The sequence below is a fragment of the Myxocyprinus asiaticus genome, chromosome 20 (assembly GCF_019703515.2).
Source record: "Myxocyprinus asiaticus isolate MX2 ecotype Aquarium Trade chromosome 20, UBuf_Myxa_2, whole genome shotgun sequence".
NCBI lineage: Eukaryota > Metazoa > Chordata > Actinopteri > Cypriniformes > Catostomidae > Myxocyprinus > Myxocyprinus asiaticus.
Window position 1 is genome coordinate 43,275,488 of NC_059363.1, and position 20,397 is coordinate 43,295,884.

Genomic DNA, 20,397 nt, shown 5'->3' on the forward strand with positions numbered 1-20,397 from the left:
AAACATATCGATTAACTTCAGAAGACATTACTTAATCGACTGGAGTCATGTGGATTACTTTGATGCTGCATAAATATGCTTTTTGGACCGTCAAAAATTGGTGTCCATTCACTTGCATTGGATGAACCTAAAAACCTGGGATACTTTCCTAAAAATCTTAAATCCTGTTCTGATGAAGAAAAAGATCATATACATCTTGGATGGCCTGAGGTTGAGTAAATTATCAGCAAATTTTCATTTTTGGGTGAACTATTCCTTTAAGAAAGGTGATGATTAAATCTGATTAAAAGATGTACTTACTAATGGCATCTGACTGCGGTTTCCTAGCTGTTCCACTGGTGTTACTGGATTGAACTGGAATAGGAAGCAAATTAATTTCTCAAAACAGATGATCAACAAAGCTTGACATTTTGTTATTTTTAAGTATTAATATTTCCCGTTTACAAAAGACAAACTAGACATTTTTAGTGCACTGCTATGCATGTGGTTACTAGGGTGCCGTAGGTGATTGCCAGGGTATTTTGTGTTGCTAGGTCGTTGCTTACTGGCCCAAGATAAAAAGCTTACTTTTTAGTCAAAAGTAATGTAACAAATTACACTTTTAATTATTGTAATCAGATTACAGTTACTGACTATCAACTGCATTACAACTACATTACTTGGGTTACACATATTACTAAAATAATAATATTTAAAACATAAAATACATCCATTATTTTCAAGTACATCTATTTGCGTTTCTGTGAGAGCGTGCGTGCCACAATGAGTCATTTTAAAGAAAAAAAGCTTGTGCAGTGTATAACTTGGTGTATCAATGGACATACACACCCCCACCCCCAAAATTCTATTACAATTTTAGAGATGTAATTAGTAATATGTGATTACTTTGAGTAACACTTGCAATAACATTGAGGCTTGCCACTAATAAAAAATAGAAAGAGTAAAAAAAAAGATGGAATGTCTGGTTGGTTACAATCACACAATATTGGCACTTACTAGTTATTTGGCCAAGGATAGGAATACTTTCTTCCGTGCCATCATATGAATTGATTGACACTGAATAGTCTACATCTGGAGTCAGATCTGTGATAGATGTGTTTGTGGCCAAGGCAGGAAGAGTGAAATCTTTAAAATCATCTGGAACAGATGACAAATATCAGACATCAGAAGATAACAAATCACGTCAGAAAAAAAAAGTTGCTCAAAGCTTCTAACAGAACATGTAAAGACTGTAATATGGAACGCTATCACTCACCTGTATCTGATACTACTTGTATTCTGTAGCCCTGTATCTGATATGAAGGCCTCCTCCATGACATTTGCACTGTGTTTTCATTTAGTATTTTAAATTTCAAATCTGAAGGGGGCTCCACTGCAAACAAGAGGTTAAAAGATTCAATAACAAGAAAAAAAATGAGATGTCTGAATTAATAATAAAAAATGATTGTAGCAATCCCAACGACAAACACTTCAGGGCTGAAGTCGAGTTGTTTATTGTTGGGCAGGACAAAGAGAATCAAGGGTAAAGATGATGTAACACAACGTAAGAAAGTGACGGAAGCCATTTAAGAACAAATGGCCTTTTCTTGAGTTGCATAACCTGGATTCACATGGCCTGCAGCTCAAGCACAGAAGGACTAAACACATTTCAAGACCTATTACAAATGAATCTTCATCCACCAATCCATATGCAGACAACCATCCAATACATGCTGAATGCAATCAATACAAGGCATGCCCGTTCACCGGAAGCAAAACTCTGATAATAAAGGTAAATCAACAGACATATCAAGACAATACATTTTCATTCCCGAGATATTGATTATACAATGGAATCAAGTTTTTAAGATGTCAAAGATGGCTCTATCAGAGATCAAAACCACATGTTCTTTATATACGCTTTGTTAATATACATGTATTCCAACAAGGCTCGAGTACTAACAAGTTTTATTGAAGACACACATCCATTGCAAATCTCAAAAAAAGAATACACAATTTGTCATGACAGACCTTTGTGTAGTTCCTTTTCATTCAGAGGGTGTACATGAAAAGACAAAACATTCTTTTGACACACTTATAAAAAGGTATGGAGGAAAATGTACGACAAAACAAAAACAAAAAGTCAAACAAACAACAATATTCACGCATAGAGGGGGAAAACTAACGGCCACATAGTGTCATCAAAGTGTCATGCACATGTACATGAGAAAGTTGCTTTATGAACAACTGGTTAAACTCCATGTACACGAGGGACCACACATAAAGACTCTACAAATATATTCCAAAATGATATTCTTTTATAGAAATTATTGACATTATTGAACAGTACGCATCTACATGAATGCTGATGATTGATGCAGATCTCCTATGTCAGAATAATGTCTTAATAGGAATCGTTCACCCAAAAATGAAAATTCTCTCATCACTTACTCACCCTCATGCCATCCCAGATGTGTATGACTTACTTTCTTCTGCAGAATACAAATTAAGATTTTTATAAGAATATTTCAACTCTGTAGGTTCATACAATACAAGTGAACGGGTGCCAAAATGTTGATCCTCCAAAAGCACATAAAGGCAGCATAAAAGTAATCCATAAGACTCCAAAGGTTAAATCCATCTTCAGAAGTGATATGATCGGTGTGGGTGAGATACAGATCAATACGTTAGTCAACTTTTGCAACAAACTCTTCTCCCTGTTCAGTAGGGGTGATTTGCATAAAGAATGTGAATCACCAAAAACACAAGAAAAAGAATGTGAAAGTGAAAGTGGAGATTGACTGAGCAGGGAGGACAATTTATAGTAAAAAAAAAATGACATAAATATTTATCTGTTTCTCACCCACACCAGTCAAATCACTTCTGAAGACATTGATTTAACCACTGGAGTCACATGGATTACTCTTATGCTGACTTATGTGATATTTGGCACCCATTCACTTGCATCGTATGGACCAAAAGAGCTGAGAAATTCTTCTAAAAATCTTAATTTGTGATCTGCTGAAGAAAGAAAGTCATACACATATGGGATGGCATTAGGTGAGTAAATTATGGGAGAATTTTTCTTTTGGGGTGAACTATACCTTTAAATGCAAAGAATGCCCAGGAAAAAGAGGTGATCTCATTCCAAATGCAAAAAATAGAGGATACACATGCTTCATATCAAAGAAATAAGTTAGTATATTTTATCAGAAGATTGCAGCTTGCAGTATTATATATATATGTGCCAACACTCTTAAAAATAAAGGTTCCTCAATGGTTCTTCACAGCACATTGGGATCAGCAAAGAAAAATCATTTTCTTACTGAGTATGTTTGACTTTTTTACAGTAAAAATATCTAAACATCCTTAAACAAGAAAGAATGACTTGATAAGCAGAATGGCATAAGATATTAAGTCTTGTTTTCAGAAAAAAAAAAAATAAAATCTGGCGGGGTTCATGCATAAAACAAGAAAAACTATCTGCCAATTGGGTAAGAAAAATAAACTTGTTTTTCCTTTGAATCAAGTTTTTTTCTTTTTTTTTTCTTGCCATATTGGCAAATAGGTTTTCTTGTTAATCATAAACATAACCTAATTTTGACAAAATGTCCTACGTCATTGTGCTTCTCTAGTAAATTTATCTTGTTTTAAGAATATTTCGATATTTGTATTGAAAAACAAGAGAAACATACTCAGTAAGAAAATTATTTTTTTAATTTGACGTGTTCTTTTTAAGAACCATTTTCCGCTGTATTCATGAGTTGGCTATATTGTTATTTCAAGACATTTAATGTTACATTGTAGGTTCTTTGGATCAGTTTATTGGTTTCTTGGTTCTTTGAAGCACCAGAACATAGTTTACAAAAAAAAAAAAAAAAAAATAGACCAGATATTATTATTATTATTATTATAACTCTAAAAGTTTCTATGACATCTGGCTGTTTAATTGGAGCCTTTATTTTTAAGAGTGAATTTCAGAGATAGTAAACTAGCACATTTAATGCTACTTATCAATAACAAGGTGATGAAGATCCAAATTGCCTGCTTTAGATTTATTATCATCTATAACAGCAGATCTTCCCTGTAGAAATCTGGATCATGCTTTTTTCATGCACTACTGTTCAAAGGTTGATAAATTATTAACTCTACATAAAGACCAACTGGCTAATGTTGATCTGGCAAAATGTCACATGCAAAAAACAAGAGGAAGTAAAGTTTCGGGTGCAAAGAAAAGTGGATGGATGAAGGCCATAGCACCAGAATATCATTTTAAAATAAATGGAGGAAACAAACCAGTTGCATAAGCAAACGACAAATAGCACGGCCTGAACACAGAGTTGAGGGTCTGCTTCAAGAAGAATGCTCACCAACCTGACTCATCAAACTCATACGGCCTGGGCAGATTCCATTCATGTGTCCGAACAGGCCCCTGGCCATCTCCAAACCCATGAGTCTTCACTGATTCTCAGAAGTCAAGCTGAGACGTCTTATAGGAGGTGTCACGGCACCAGCGCGCAAGAATGAAATACTCCCTATACCTTTCACTTTCAGGCTGTCTAAGATGTGATAAAGTATGAGCCTTAATACCAGCTCACTAGTGAACTGTGAACTAAAGGAATGTGACGGCTTTGTTGACTTTGTTGACAGTTTAATAACGAAAGTGAAAAAATGTCTGCTCATGCTGAGTTTCTGGAAACTTCAGGATGAAGAGGCCCATCGGGAGAGGACCTCTCGCATTCTCCAGAGAGAGTCTGCCCCACGTCAATAACCTCCATCCAGTCAGGCATTCTTTTTGGCTTGCGCTGTTGCCAGGCAGCTTGGAAAAGAGGTTGGAGTCTCCCAGAGAAGCCGACCAGATGCCAAAGTAATTCCGCAACATGTGCTGACATTAAACATTACTCCATATTAACTTTCCATATGGAGTGCAACTCAGCATTTTCGAAAGCGACTGCAGGAAGTCTAAAAAGGCTCTTTGTCTTTGTGCTGTCTGAGGACTAATTTAACCCTCTCATGTTACATCGTTTCCATTCTGTTACAGCACAAAAAGCAACAACGAATGAATTACAAGTTTCCATTTGGTGATCCAGTTGAATCTCCATCCTCCGATGTTTTCACATCACATCATTTTTGCCCGAGACAGCTGTCGGTGGGCTTAACTGATGCCGTGTGATGACTTAAATTATATATCCATCTTAAACTAAAACAACTTAAAATCATGTGGTGGAAAACCCTTATCCGTTTTACTACTGTAACTAAAGGTTTTTATTAAAAAAGATTAATAACTTTTTGCCTATGTTCTTTTCCCTGCATTTCCAGCCATACATTGTGCTGTAAAAAGTTTCAAAGGGATAGTTCACCTAAAAATGAAAATTGTCTCATCATTTACTCACCCTCATGCCATCCCAAATGTGTATGACTTTCTTTCTTCAGCAGAACACAAATGAAGATTTTTAGAAGAATATCTCAGCTCTGTAGATCCATACAATGCAAGTGAATGGTGATCAGACCTTTGTAGCTCCAAAAACCACATAAAGGAAACATAGAAGCAATCTATAAGACTCCAGTGGTTAAATCCATATCTTTAGAAGCAATATTATAGGTGTGGGTGAGAAACAGATCAATATTGAATTCCTTTTTTTTTTTTTAAAAAACGCTAAATCTCCACTTTCACTTTTTCATCTGAACGCCTGTTAAGTTTCACTTTCACATCTGAAAGTGAAAGTGGAGATTTAGAGTAAAAAAGGACTTAAATATTATTGTTTCTCACCCACACCTGAAGATATGGATTTAACCACTAGAGTCATAAGGATTACTTTTATGTTCCCTTTATGTGATTTTTGGAGCTACAAATGTCTGATCACCATTCACTTGCATTGTATGGACCTACAGAGCTGAGATGTTTTTCAAAATATCTTTGTTTGTGTTCCACTGAAGAAAGAAAGTCAAACACATCTGGGATGGCATGAGGGTGAGTAAATTATGAGAGAATTTTCATTTCTGGGTGAACTATCCCTTTAAACTACCACATCTATCAACTCACAATATAACTTTACATAGGATTCTAACTTTGTTTTCTTAGGCTGGAAAGTAAAATAATTATTATGTAAAGATAACCTATTTGTTTCTGCCCTAAGAACACTTACTGTAAGTAAATCTTAATATACAGTATACTCAGTATATATAATGAGTAAGACTCATGTGTGTTAACTTACTGTATAAACATTTTATGGTATGCTATAACTAACTTAATATACAGTATGTATGCACCTTTATACTCAATTACAACATAACTTTTAGAAATCAATAAAATATTGGTCATTTTCCCTTTCGTGATGTTTAATAATGAGTGTTTTAATTTCAGCTTTTCATACAATTAGTCAGCACTGTTATAGTAATTCATTGGGCAATAACTGAGTCTGACTCATAGAGAAGATGATTACCATACCAGACTCAAGCATGTCCCCGTAACAAATGACAGATTACTTTTCAAAAAAATTTCCCCACTTAACATTTTAGTATACACACATTTTTACTTTTGTTTAAAAAAAAAAAAAAAAAAGAAGAAAACAATCTTTAGGATTTATCTTTAGGAGTATGTGAATCTACTGAAATATTTTTTTTTTTTTTTTCAACAACTATAGCACATAAATTGTTGCTCCTTTTTATAGACTATTAAATCCACTGCTAGGTTTAGAATAACATGATTTAGAGATCAAATTCTGAATAAACTTTGAATATTAAGATTAGGGATATTCAAATTTTCTAAATGAGTAAATGTACACATAGTTCAGTTAAATACTTAAAACTGTTAAAAAGTAAAAAGTAAATAAATAAAAAAGCTAGATAAAGAATGAGAGAGACAGACAGATGTATGGACCATACCTTGAGCCTCTACTGAATTCAGTAATAAAGTTAAGAGTGCAGCAGCGGCCAGTGACAGCCTGATCTTCATGTTTACACAGACAGTCAGCAGCTCATTAATTAATCTACAAAGAAAATATACATGCATCATTATTTCTCCACCTATTACACAGCACATTATTTTGTATGGAAGAAGAATCATTTCGGTGCATTTATTTTTATTATATTTACTGTTGCTTGAACATTTAGAAATGTAAATCATCTTTAGGAAATGAATATACAAGTCACAAATAAAAACATAAAAAAGATCTTCCTACAGATGACAATTCTGCACTGATCATTTAATAAAAAGAAAAAAGAAAAGAAAAAAAAGGAAGAAATCCTTGATTTTTTAATTATGGATCATGAGCGCCTCCTCATGGAAGTTCATAAAAATGCATCACTAATGCAATCATCATTCAACCAAAATGATTAATGGTCCCGTTGTAATTATTTTGGTAAACATTTGAAAATATGACATTTTTTTCTTTGCATTAACTTGAACATCACACTGTCATAAAGAACAGATGCCACGTGTCTAAAAAGTGTTACAATAACTATTCAAAAAGTGATTTAAATTCATCTTTAAAATTGTATATATAATTTCAGAGTCACTAAAACATTTCAGACAGAAGAAAAAAAAAATCATTAAAGACAGTCATTTGATGCCTGAACACATGAATTACAAAGTCCATGCAAATGACTCTTTTAAGACGTGTGAATTAAATAAAGATATCACATTCAGACCTGTTAAAGTGTCCGTCAATAACACAAATGGTGAGTATAAGCTGATGTCCCCCTCTCCAGACACACCGTAACCGAGAGAGCCCTTCCTCTCGTTCCTCCAGCAGTGAGGGAAAGCCTCGGTAAGAATGGGAGGAATCTGAGCTCAACCTGACACTAAATAGGGGGTTGTTCCCAAACTTTACTCCCTTACGAAATTCTTCAAGAATGGAGCCCACACTTTTAAATCACTGTTCTGGAATGAGATGGGCAGGGATCCACATCATCAGTCCGTGGGATGTAATTGCGGTGGGGTTAATGTTACTTTGAAGGTCTGTTGTGAAATTAGACAGTTTATACATTCAACTAATGAATGGATGGGAAAAAAATATTTATGAACAATTGAAAATATTTGAGCGTCAATCATTCGGCACCACATATTAAGGGCTAAAACGGCACATTGATTAGTTTGACATTATATACAGTAAAAGCCACGTCTTGTAATGACCAGTCGATGAAGTTGTGGAGTGTAAAGCCTGGTTTGTACTCGCCGCGTCCGCGAGGTTGCGCGCGACAAAAATGACGTCATCACGGCGTTGGCGGAAGTGCGTTTTGAATAGTTTTTGTGAAAAATGTGTACTACTGTAGCATATCTATATGCATGTATAAATTTATAGGAGTAAGGTCAATAAATATTCTATTAGAATTTTTAACGCATGATACAAGTATTTGTCCTGTGCCTTAATATCGAATAAGAACAAAACCAGATTGAAGTTTGATGCTTTTATTACAAAGATTCTTGTAAAGGTTTTAAGTAGTTGTGTCTGACTGGTAAACTACTTCTCACTACTACTTTCTGCTGGCGGCAACAACGTTCTTTAAATTTTTTGGATTATAAAATCCCGTTTTAAAGTACCCAACACACATTACTTCCACTGGCAGTCATTGGATAATAGCAAACGCATGTCATAAATAATAGAGGCAGGGCAACAGTTGCTAAGACAGGATTGGTCAGAAGCGCTTTTAAGGCGGGGCTTAGAAAAGGGTCAATTTATAATCAATTATAAACATTGTTAGCATTTGTTACACAGGTGTACAAGAAAAAGGCAGTATAATGTAACATATTTAAAAACCCGTCTCATCAAAAGTTTGCTGATGATATGATGGTGGTAGGTCTGATCACTGACAATGATGAAACAGCCTACAGAGTGGAGGTGCACACTCTGACACACTGGTGTCAGGAGCACAACCTCTCCCTCAACGTCAGTAAGACAAAGGAGCTTGTGGTGGACTTCAAGAGAAGAGATAGAGAACACAGTCCCATCACCATCAATGGAGCACCAGTGGAGAGAGACAAGCAGCTTCAAGTTCCTCGGTGTCCACATCACAGAGGAACTCACGTGGTCTGTCCACACTGAGGCCATTGTGAAGAAGGCTCACCAGCACCTCTTCTTCCTGAGACGGCTGAGGAAGTTTGGAATGAACCACCACATCCTCACACGGTTCTACATCAGCACTGTAGAGAGCATCCTGACTGGCTGCATCTCCGCCTGGTACGGCAAAAGCACCACCCTCAACCACAAAGCCCTGGTGGTGCGAACAGCCACCAGGAAATATACCAGGCAGTGTGTGAAAAAAGCTCTGAGGATCATCAGAGACTCCAGCCACCCGAGCCATGGGCCGCTCTCACTGCTACCATCAGGGAGGCGGTATCGCAGCATCAGGACCTGCACCAGCCGACTTCATGACAGCTTCTTCCCCCAAGCGATCAGCCTTTTGAACTCTTGATCACTCACGATACATATATCAGCACTACACTTTATTAGCCTCAAACTGGACTCACATTTAATACTTCTCTTAATAACACACTGGCAACTGACTATCAACACAACAATTCATATTTATTTCCACTGATTACATGGGGTGTATACTGTATATTGTGTAGTGTAACAAGATGTGTAAATCAGATGTTTATTGTAATTGTCATACTGCTATGTTGCTTGGAACTGCACCCAAGACTTTCACCCACTGTTGCACTTGTGTATATGGTTGAATGACAATAAAGGGATTTGATTCAATTGATCATTTACTTTGTACATCTCTCTGGGTACCAACATGTTTGCGTGACGTCATGCACCCGCATCTCAGCCAAATCAGAGTTGAACATTTCCGCCTAAGTTTCCAAGTTGGAAGTCTTACTTCAAGTGGCGTTCCATTACACTTTTCCTAATAGGAAGCTGGAAATTACGATTTTCTGAGTTCAATGAAACGCAGTATTAATCTGACATACCATACAGGACAGATTGTATGTGATGTGGTATGCAGCCCCATTCTTAATATTTTTGCATTACTCTTCCCATTTTTATTTCATTACATCTTTTGAAACATTATTCACAAATGTAGTTCACGGTCTAATCAATATGAAATTAACTGAAATGAGTATCTTTTATTCAAATGAAGCAGTTTTACAAGTTAGTGTTTGAGGAGAGGTGAAAAATGTAAGAAAACATACAGTTGGTACAGTGGAACGCTTTATTACATGTGATTGCTCTGTATAGTACAATCAATAAATATTAACCCAATGTATTTAAAATAACTGACAGGACACATAATTCTGAGGATTAATCATCTTTACAACTCAGACACAAGAACAGAGGGGCATGTTCATTCCTTCTTCTTGGGCATTGCTGCATCAATCAATGCATACACCACATAACCGCACCCTGTAGACAGAAGAAGGGTTGTACAGTAAACAAATACTGTATAGAGGCATACAATTATATATTTAGTTAATTCTTTAACACTAGAAAGAATACAAAATGACATGAGTGCTTACACCTTTGAGCTGACACCTCAAGACATTGAATCATGGATCAGACCACTACTAAATTAAATTACTGGGATCAACGTAATATTCCCTGAAATGTGTAACTACTACACCAGCTAAATAAAAAATAAATAAACAAAAACATTCTACAAGAATGCCAATCCAAATACTAAATATATAGTCAACATGAACTGTATGAACAACATTTCAAATTATTTACAACCATTAAGCATCCTGTCAGTGACAGTTTCATGAAAATCCCACAAGAGTAGGACATGTGTTACTTGTAGAAGGGTAAATGATGTGATGCTCATTTTGTTCGTTTTTTTGTCCAGATCTATTCTTTTTTTATTCAAAAATACATTCTATGATTAACATGTCTTTAAATAATGAGTTTTGACATTTAATTCATTTTTTTAAGTAAAAAATGTCATGTGGTATAACCGTAAAATAAATACGTTTAATTAAAAGCTTAAATTCTTGAGAAAGAAAAAAAAGAAATGTTGGCATGAAAAGACCAGAATGTAATTTTATTTTTTAAATATGAATAATATGAAAAACTGCTGTCGACCAAATCAAAGTCAGGTGGTGTGACCAACATGCAGGTAGCCATTTTGTTGTCATGTGACAAATAAAAATAAAACAGAGATGACCTCTTTTGACCACAGACTGTTTGTGAAGTAAAAAAATAAAAAATAATGTAATATTAAATATCAATATTTTAACATTTTTATGAAAAGGCATTTTGTTCAGGTCATATGGTGTAAGCATGAGAAAACTTTTGATGTCGGTGACTTAATTCTTATTTGTAAAAAAAGAAAAAATGTTGTCTTGAAAAATGATTGAAAACCTCTTTTTGAAATGAATGAATAAGCTGTTTACACACTTGAGCAAGGGAAGTATTTTAACACCTTTTACTTGAGGGTTTCACCACATTTTTAAAGTCATTAAATATATATATACTTTTTTTTTTTTTTGTGAAACCAACATGGACACAAAGATTACATTTTTAAGAACCTGACACATGTGTTTTAAACTAGATATGTAAAAGATTTCTTATTATTATCACCGTATTTGTCAATTAGCCAGAAACAGAAGTGGCTGTAATATTTACAAAAGATGGTGGCAAATGACTTATTAATGAAGCAAAATTTACTGAAATTCAAGCAATCTGGAGTATTCAAGTTAAACAAGGAATACAGAAGATATATATATATATATATATATATATATATATATATATATATATATATATATAATGTTAGTAATGTTTCACTCCTAAAGAAATGAATGGCAATTTTGAAACATACTGTATGTATCAAATCATGACCACACACATGAGATGAGGACTCTAGTCATATCAGTAACCTTATAAAAGCTGTTTTATTCTACATAGGGCAGGGGCGCCCTCATGGCCAGCTGAATCTCAGTAACCATCTTGTTATTGGACACTTTCACTCTTGGATGAAATTAATCATGGCTGATTTTCTACAATGGCATCATACTGATTTTGAATGATGCTGCATCCACACCAATAGGTGTCACTGTAAGTCCAAGATGATACAAGCAAAAAGTTACTGAGTGCACCTTTAATGATTGCCATAGTAGCTAGCAATCCAAATGTCTAAAACTTACCAAAGACAGTAAGGGCCATTGTTGCCCTATACAAGAGAGCATCTTTTGCACCTCCCTTCAAATGAACTGGCATACCATTGTCTTCCTGGAAAAAGAAGTGTTACAGCATATCAGCATTTGATACTTCACCACGTGCTTTCTGAGGGCCACAAGTTTAAAAACTTCCAAAGCACTTGTGTGTGGGCATGAGCAAGAGAGAGGACCTCATTCGTGAAATACAAGCAGAATTAATGTGTAAATCGTTCTTAATTCCAATTCCATTGTTGCACTAAATCGAACTTACACAGAAATTCCTTCCGTTCGTGTTTTATGAATGAGGCCCAAAAAGGAAAAACCTTTTCTGTATTTGCAACTTCAGAAAGTCTGAAAAACACTAAACTGATACATCGGTTTTACCTATTAATCGGTGCCGATAGCTGCTCTATGGAACTATCGGTTACTGGCAAAAATCTATGCCGATAGTTGCCGTCAGTTTTTGTTTTATTTTATATTATTATTATTCCTCCATGTTCCTCTGTGGCCGGTGCTGAAGTATTATACAGTTATAACAGCTTAGATCTACAGTATATCAGAGGCCTCTAAAGGTGAAATAAAAACAATAATGCAGGTATTTGCTGTATCTAAATCTTTTATCACTGACAAGAGTCATCCATATTTTTATCCTCACTTCAATGCATATTTTGTTAATTTGATAAGATAATTACATGTTCTAAACTGAAGTGAGGGCATGCAAAACTGTCTTTAGCTTCATATCTTGTGAATAATAACAAACCTTCCTCCTCATTAAACCTCATCTGGTGCACTATATATAATAATACAAATCCCTTTGTCAGGTGAATATACTGTATAGGCTTTAAAAAGCTTAATTTGATTAGTACTTAATTATAAAGCATTGTAATGGAGCTAAAGCCCAAAGTATACTTCAGTCAGATGCGAACGCTGAGCGTATTTACAGCAAAAAGTCCCATGTTATGCACCAAATCTTTTGGTGACATTTTTTTAACATTCCATAAATCGATTTTAAAAACAATCGGCTGATTAATCGGTTATCTGCATTTTCAATCACCATAGTTATCTGCAAAATCCACTATCGGTCGACCTCTAAAACTGCCATAGACCTGATTGACTACTAGATTTTAAAACTCTTGTGTACATGCCCATTTCGTGAAATAGTGTGACGAGGAGGAGGCCGTGGCCGGGCCATGAGGGTGCACAGCCGGCGCTGAATCAGCTGATCAGCGGGAGAGCGAGATAAAGGAGAGCCAGAGATGCCAGTTCAAGAGAGAGAGAGAGAGAGAGAGAGAGAGAGAGAGAGACGCATGCGGCTGTGTTGTGTGTGTCTGTGTTTGTTTATGTTTGTTTAAGTTGAGTTTTACATTAAACTTTATGTTGACTGTTCAGCCGGTTCCCACCTCCTCCTTGCCCACCTTTAACTGTTACATGTAGATTTTCAATGAAAATCACATTTGACCCATTTTACTGCAGCATGTGTGCCTATGGGTGAGAATAAAAAGGCTAATTGATTGTTTTTAGTTTTCTACATAAGATTTGAATGTAAAGTCTGTTGTACTAGAAGTGAAAAAAATATTTTACATTTTAAGAATTATGATAAAGCAAAACATCAAAACAGCCACCCTTAATTTGGCTCCACGCTGCCTTAAGCAGAATATGCCAGCATCAAAGCCAGTGATATTGCAGTTACAAAATAAGTAAAGCTTTACACTACTTGTTTAAGGTGACGCTTTTTCTATTTGAGCATTACAACACATGCAATGATTAGTAATAAAAGCGTACTATACAAGTGAACCCTAATAGCGAATCATTACGTACTTATCTGCTCATCCACAATACCAGTCCAGAACCTGGGAATAAATTGCAATCTTTAACATTAACTGTACATTAACAGTCCCATTAGCAGGTGCCAAAGAGAACAAAATGATAGCGACTATGGCAAAGTTAACTAAATCTAAGGCTTTGTCTTTAAAGGAATAGTTCACTTACTCACCCTCCTGCCATCTCAGATGTGTATGACTTGCTTTCTTCTGCAGAACAAAAACAAAGATTTTTAGAAGAATATCTCAGCTCTGTATGTCCATACAATGCAAGTGAATGGTGATAAAAACTTTGAAGTTCCAAAAAGCACATAAAGGCAGCATAAAAGTAATCCATAAGACTCCAGTGATTTAATGTCTTCAGAAGCAACATGACAGGTGTGGATGTGGAACAGATCAATATCCTTTTTCTACTACAAATCTCAACCTTTGACCAGGAGGTCAAAAAAACAAAGAAAAATGTGAAAGTGGTGATTTATAGTAAAAAAAGGACTTAAATATTGATCTGTTTCTCACCCACACCTTCTCACTCACTTCTGAATACGTTTTAACCACTCGAGTCTTATGGACTACATTTGTGCTGCCTTTATATGCTTTTTGGAGCTTCAAAGTTTTGGTCACCATTCACTTGCATTATATGGGTCTACAGAGCTGAGATATTCTGCTGTGAGTTCAGCAGAAGAAAGAAAGTCATACACATCTGGGATGGCATGAGGGTGAGTAAATGATGAGAGAATTTTCATTTTTGGGTGAACTGTGTATTTCATGACTTGAAGGAATGAATCTGACTCTATGTCTATTCGCATTAGATCAGAACTAGTCTAAAGGACTAACCTGAAACATCTTCTGCTTTGCAGGGACTTTATTCTCCAGGTGTCTGGGTGCACTACTGGATATGGTCCGTCTGGAAACCTGATGCAGTGGCTACAAGATAAAATGGTTAATGTTTAATGGACTTCATGGTCACAGGTATAGAGAAACAAAAGCATTCCAAAGAATGTTTCTTCATGAAACCTTTATCTTGTACAGAATGATACCTCTAGCATAGAATACATTAATGTCTGACCGATATAACTTAAGCGCAATAAACACTGAGTATCTAGCGAAATAACCTTCACGACAGAAGAGACAAGACAGTTAAAGAGGCACTGGTTAAACTAATTACATGAACTCACATATCACTGCATTTAAATATTACCAGTGTATTTTAGTTTGAATAATTACACTAGTAAACTGTTCTTCTGTGAGCAGGTCACGAGAGTAGCTAATGCTAGGCTAACTGTTTCTCTGTTATGATCAAATCTAATCAGAATGCACTATGAAAACAGATTCGATCATATTTAACCTTTCTCTACATAAATGGGACAGAAACACAAATAAAGCACTGAAATCTCACCCTTAAGAGTCTAAACATGGTGATACTTTTTCCTTCAGATCTCAATGCTCAGGAAACCGCACCAGCACAAGGACGCTTGAAAATGTCACTTCCTATTTCTTCTTCTTCTACTACTTTTTGAATTTTAACGGCGATTGGCTTTCATCAGTTGGAGCATTATCGCCACCTACCGAAACTACATCTTCTTCTTTTCCTCTTTTTAACAGTGATTCGCAAACTAAAGTAATGCCCTCTACCCTTTTTTTTATCTCCCCTTTCTCTCCACAATTTGGAATGCCCAATTCCCAATACATTCTAAGTCCTTGTGGTGGCATAGTGGCTCGCCTCAATCCGGGTGACAGAGGACGAATCTCAGTTGCCTCTGCTTCTGAGACCGTCAATCCGCTCATCTTATCACATGGCTTGTTGAGCAGTTACCACGGAGACTTAGCGTGTGTGGAGGCCCACGCTATTCTCCGTGGCATCCACACACAACTCACCACGCGCCCAACGGTGAGCGGACCACATTATAGCGACCACGAGGAGGTTACCCCATGTGACTCTACCCTCCCTAGCAACCGGGCCAATTTGGTTGCTTAGGAGACCTGGCTGGAGTCACTCAGGATTTAGGATTCTGAGATTCGAACTCGCAAACTCCAGGGGTGGTAGCATCTTTACTCACTGAGCTACCCAGGCCCCCTGCCCTCTACTCTTAACATTGACGAAACTCTCCTTCCCCTTAACCCCCACATCCCCCTGGACCTTTCAAGACCCCGTCTCCACCGGCATTGCATGTTCAGCTCCTCCGGTGTAAACACCAGGCCCCTCCTAGGCCAAAAGGAAGGGGGAGAAAAGAAAAGAAATAATAATAATAATAATAATAATAATAATAATAATAATAATAAATAAAATAAAATAAAATTCCTTTTCCCCTTCTATTTATTCTTTAGATTCATTTATATCCTTTCTTCTAAAACCAGTTTCATTTAAAAACTGTGACAGCTCTGACCAATTCCTTTTATCAAGGATCGTTTTTAGATTAAAATCTCTAACTCCCTTTTAATCTTTCTTTAAGTGATTCTCTTTCTCTTCTATGTTGTTTACATTGTAGAATAACATGCTCCACATTCTCTGTCTCCCTACAATACTTACAGTTTCCATCCTGATGTTTACCTACTATCAGTGTTGGGAAGTAACGGAATACATGTAACGGGATTACGTATTTAAAATACAAAATATAAGTATCTGTATTCCACTACAGTTATAATTTAAATCATTGGTAATTAGAATACTGTTACATTCAAAAAGTATTTTGATTACTGAAGAGATTACTTTGCATTTTATTGTCATTTGTTTCATTTAATATTTAGTCCTTTCAGATGGAAACATTTATACATATAAATAATGTGATCCAAAGTGCATTTGAACAGCGGTGAAACACTTTCTTATGATGTGTTACATTCATGCGAGCAGACAGAGAAGTAAGTTTGATGTAAGTTTGGAGCAGAAGAAATAGAAATAAACCTTGTGTAAATTGTCAGCTTTACTCTAAGCTAAAATGCTATTTCTAGCCATTTTACATGCACATGTTACCAGGCACAATCATATTTTTTTTATCAAGTTGGGGGCCTGGGTAGCTCAGCGAGTATTGACGCTGACTACCACCCCTGGAGTCACGAGCTCGAATCGAAGGGTGTGCTGAGTGACTCCAGCCAGGTCTCCTAAGCAACTAAATTGGCCCAGTTGCTAGGGAGGGTAGAGCCACAAGGGATAACCTCCTTATGGTCACGATTAGTGGCTCTCGCTTTCAATGGGGCACTTGGTAAATTCTGTGTGGATCGCGGAGTGTAGCATGAGCCTCCACATGCGGAGTCTCCGCGGTGTCATGCACAATGAGCCACATGATAAAATGTGTGGATTGACTGTCTCAGAAGCGGAGGCAACTGAGACTTGTCCTCCGCCACCCGGATTGAGGTGAGTAGTGGGAATTGAGCATTCCAAATTGGGAGAAAAGGGGATAATTTTTTTTTTTTAATTCATGTTGGATTGTAATTTCTTTTTTCTATTAAGATCTTTGATATTAGGGCAAAAATCTTATTCTTGATAATAACTTTTGTATTGTTTTCCTGTAAAAATATCTAAAAATCCTTAAAACAAGATCAGTTTGATTTATCTTGTTTTAGAAACAACACTACATAAGATATTTAGGTTTTTCAGAGAATGTATTTTTAACGTGTATTTTGTCTTACTGTACTGGCAGAGTTTTTATACTCAAAACAAGTGAAAAAATCTACCTGTGCTGAAGAAGTAATCCAAAGTATTTAGAATACATTACTGACCTTGAGTAATCTAACAGAATACATTACAAATTACATTTTACAGCATGTATTCTGTAATCTGTAGTGGAATACATTTCAAAAGTAACCCTCCCAACCCTGCCTACTATTACTAGCGTCCCATGTAACCCACAATGTCCTAATCTAAGCCTTGTGTATATTCTCTCCTCCTTTTTTCGTCTACCTAATAATTTTTCCATTCCCACCTTGTATTGTATTTCATAAAATGGTCTCCCTTTCGACTCCCATCCCTCTTGCCAATTTTGCATCAGTACCTTTTTGATTAAGCTTTTCCCTTCCATCTTGCTAACTTCTACACTCTCCCTTTTTTATGCTCTTTTTGCTAAACTATCAGCCTCTTCATTTCCCTCAATTCTCATATGCGCTGGCACCCATGTAAAACAAATCCGAATCCCAGAGCTGACTATCCTTGATTGCATTTGAATAATTTCATACACCAAATCTTGCCTTCTTTTAGATGAGTAATTTTTAATAGACTGGAGAACAGATACAGAATCAGAGCAAATTACCACATTACCTGGTCTGATTTCCTCTACCCACTCTAATGCCCATATCACTGCCATCATCTCTACCGTGAACACTGCCAAATGACCTGTAGTGCACTTATGCACCCCAACCTGTCTGCTTGGAACCACAAATGCAAAGCCTGTGCGCCCAGATTCAGGAACTTTTGATCCATTAGTATATATATATATATATACTCACAGCCAAATATAATGTTTGCTTGAAAAAGGCTTTCTACTGATTGTAGAAAGTCCGAAACTTGACATTCCTCCTGGCTCTTTTTCCCAACTATCTCTTAATATCTTCTTTGTTGTGTGAGAGTCACCATGACCTTTTAGATTAATCCAGAATGTTCCTTCAATCTGATTCCTTCTTAATTTACATGGCATCTCGCCCATCAATACTTGTAATGCTGCAACTGGGGTCATCCTAAAAGCCCCACAACAAACTCTGAGCGCTTGTGCTTATATAACATCTATCTTCTTTTGTAGAGTTTTTGATGCTGATCGATATGCCACTCACCTGTAGTCCAAAATCGATGTCACTAGGCCCAGATATATTGTTTTCATAGATTTCCTATCTGCAGCCCAATCTGTTCCAGTCAGACACTTCATTACATTAACTACCTTTTTACATTTTTCTTTGATTTTCTTTATGTGATCTACCCATATATGTCAATCTTGTGTCAAAGAGCATACCTAAAAACCAGAACACCCGCACACTTTCCACTAATTTCCATACAACCAATACAAGTCTTCACTTACTCTTTTCCTTGTGAAAATGATTGTTTTAGTTTTATCTACAGAGAATTTAAATCCCCAGTTCAAAGACCACCGTTCTACCACTCCAGTTGCCTCTTGCATTTTCTTCATTAAATATCCAATGTTTCTGGCTCTCTTCCATAGTGCACCATCATCAGCATGTAAAGACGACCTATAGATGGATCTGTTTAATCAAACACATCATTTATCACTATAGAGAAAAGTATAGGATTAACAACACTCCCTTGAGGTGTACCATTCTCCACAGGATATTTATTTGATAGCATCCCACCTACTCTTATCTGGATTGATCTTCCATTTAAAAAATTCTTTATCCATCCCTTCATCCTACCTGACACACCTAATTTACTTAACCTGGTCCCTACACCTTCCTTCCATATCGTAGGCCTTCTCAATGTCAAAGAATATAGCTACCACTGATTCTTTGCTGCTTTGGGCTTTCCTTACTGCTGATTCAAGATTCAGTATTGGGTACATGGTCCCTCTCCCTTTCCTAAATCCACTCTGATATTGTGAGACCAGCCTTCTGCTTTGTAAATAATACGTCAGCCTCTCTGTAATCATTCTTTCCATGGCCTTACACATGTGTGAAGTGAAGGCTATGGGCCTGTAATTATTCTGATTGCTCGGATCCTTCCCTGGTTTTCTAATGGGAATTACCATTGCCTCTTTCCAGCTTTTTGGTAATTTTCCTATTTCCCATGTTCTGTTATACAAGTCTAGAATGCATTCCAAGGATTCTTCCTCTAGCTGTTTCAACATTGCAAAATTAACCTCATCCTTTCCTGGCACAGATGGTCTAGTATGACTTAAAGCTCTTTTTAGTTCTCCTAATGTGAATAGGGCATTTAATGCATCATCTACATTCTTTGCACACTCAAGTCTTTGTACATTTGTTTTGTGCTCTCTCTACCTCTTTATCCTTCTTCTGATAGATTCTCTGAGCTGTGTATTTTAACAAACGTTTTTGCTAGTAACTCTGCCTTTTCTTTATTAGTGATTGCTATTTGCTCTCCAATCTTCATCACTGGATAGTCCCATACTCTATATATTCCATTCATTTTCCTTATCATATTCCACATATCCCTTACTGGAGTTTCTCTTCCTATTGTACTACAGAAATTACACCAGTGTTCTCTTAGCTTTTTTAACCATCTTCCTAACTTTTGTTTGTGTCCTTCTATAGCTTGTTAATATTTGGAATATATGTTTCCTTTTTAACTCTTAAAATGCTCTATCACGATCCTTAATTGCACTGTTGCATTCTTCATTACACCATGGAACAGCCTTTTTTTCTTTTCTTTCCCTTACTTTTTGGAATTGTGTCACTTGCATTTTCTCTTATTACTTCTTGTATTTTCTCATTTAGGAGATCTTTTTCATTATTTACTATTATCTGTCTCAGCTTTACCCTGCACTGTTGCTTAAATTCTTTCCACTCTGCTTTCTAAAATAACTTACTCACAGGAGCACTTGATAT

At 36.2% G+C, this 20,397-nt stretch overlaps 2 protein-coding genes across 6 annotated transcripts in view; both read right to left on the bottom strand.

The window, feature by feature from the left end:
• Positions 1 to 7,739, bottom strand: part of LOC127410922 (collagen alpha-1(XII) chain-like) — a 164,242-nt gene extending 156,503 nt beyond the window's left edge. Inside the window, exons 1-5 of one of the 4 annotated variants that reach the window (XM_051646171.1) lie at positions 7,630 to 7,739; positions 6,865 to 6,968; positions 1,256 to 1,372; positions 997 to 1,137; positions 301 to 354 (exon numbers count right to left, since the gene is read on the bottom strand). In XM_051646171.1, the coding sequence (XP_051502131.1) occupies positions 301 to 354; positions 997 to 1,137; positions 1,256 to 1,372; positions 6,865 to 6,934 (382 nt within the window). In that variant the 5' untranslated portion in view covers positions 6,935 to 6,968; positions 7,630 to 7,739. Of the gene's footprint in view, positions 1 to 300; positions 355 to 996; positions 1,138 to 1,255; positions 1,373 to 6,864; positions 6,969 to 7,629 lie in introns of those variants that run through there. The other 3 variants (XM_051646169.1, XM_051646168.1, XM_051646170.1) reach the window with 3 other exon arrangements.
• Positions 7,740 to 10,036: 2,297 nt separating this feature from the next.
• Positions 10,037 to 15,430, bottom strand: LOC127411002 (cytochrome c oxidase subunit 7A2, mitochondrial-like). 2 transcript variants are annotated; one of them, XM_051646315.1, is made up of 6 exons: positions 15,296 to 15,430; positions 14,734 to 14,823; positions 14,069 to 14,109; positions 13,898 to 13,929; positions 12,068 to 12,152; positions 10,265 to 10,328 (listed from the first exon to the last, which is right to left on the bottom strand). In XM_051646315.1, exons 1-5 carry the CDS (start codon positions 15,311 to 15,313, stop codon positions 12,094 to 12,096), a joined length of 240 nt encoding a protein of 79 aa, XP_051502275.1. In that variant the 5' UTR covers positions 15,314 to 15,430; the 3' UTR covers positions 10,265 to 10,328; positions 12,068 to 12,093. The 2 variants fall into 2 exon arrangements, with proteins under 2 accessions (XP_051502274.1, XP_051502275.1); XM_051646314.1 differs by lacking the exons at positions 13,898 to 13,929; positions 14,069 to 14,109 and having other exon boundaries at positions 10,037 to 10,328.
• Positions 15,431 to 20,397: the final 4,967 nt, after the last annotated feature.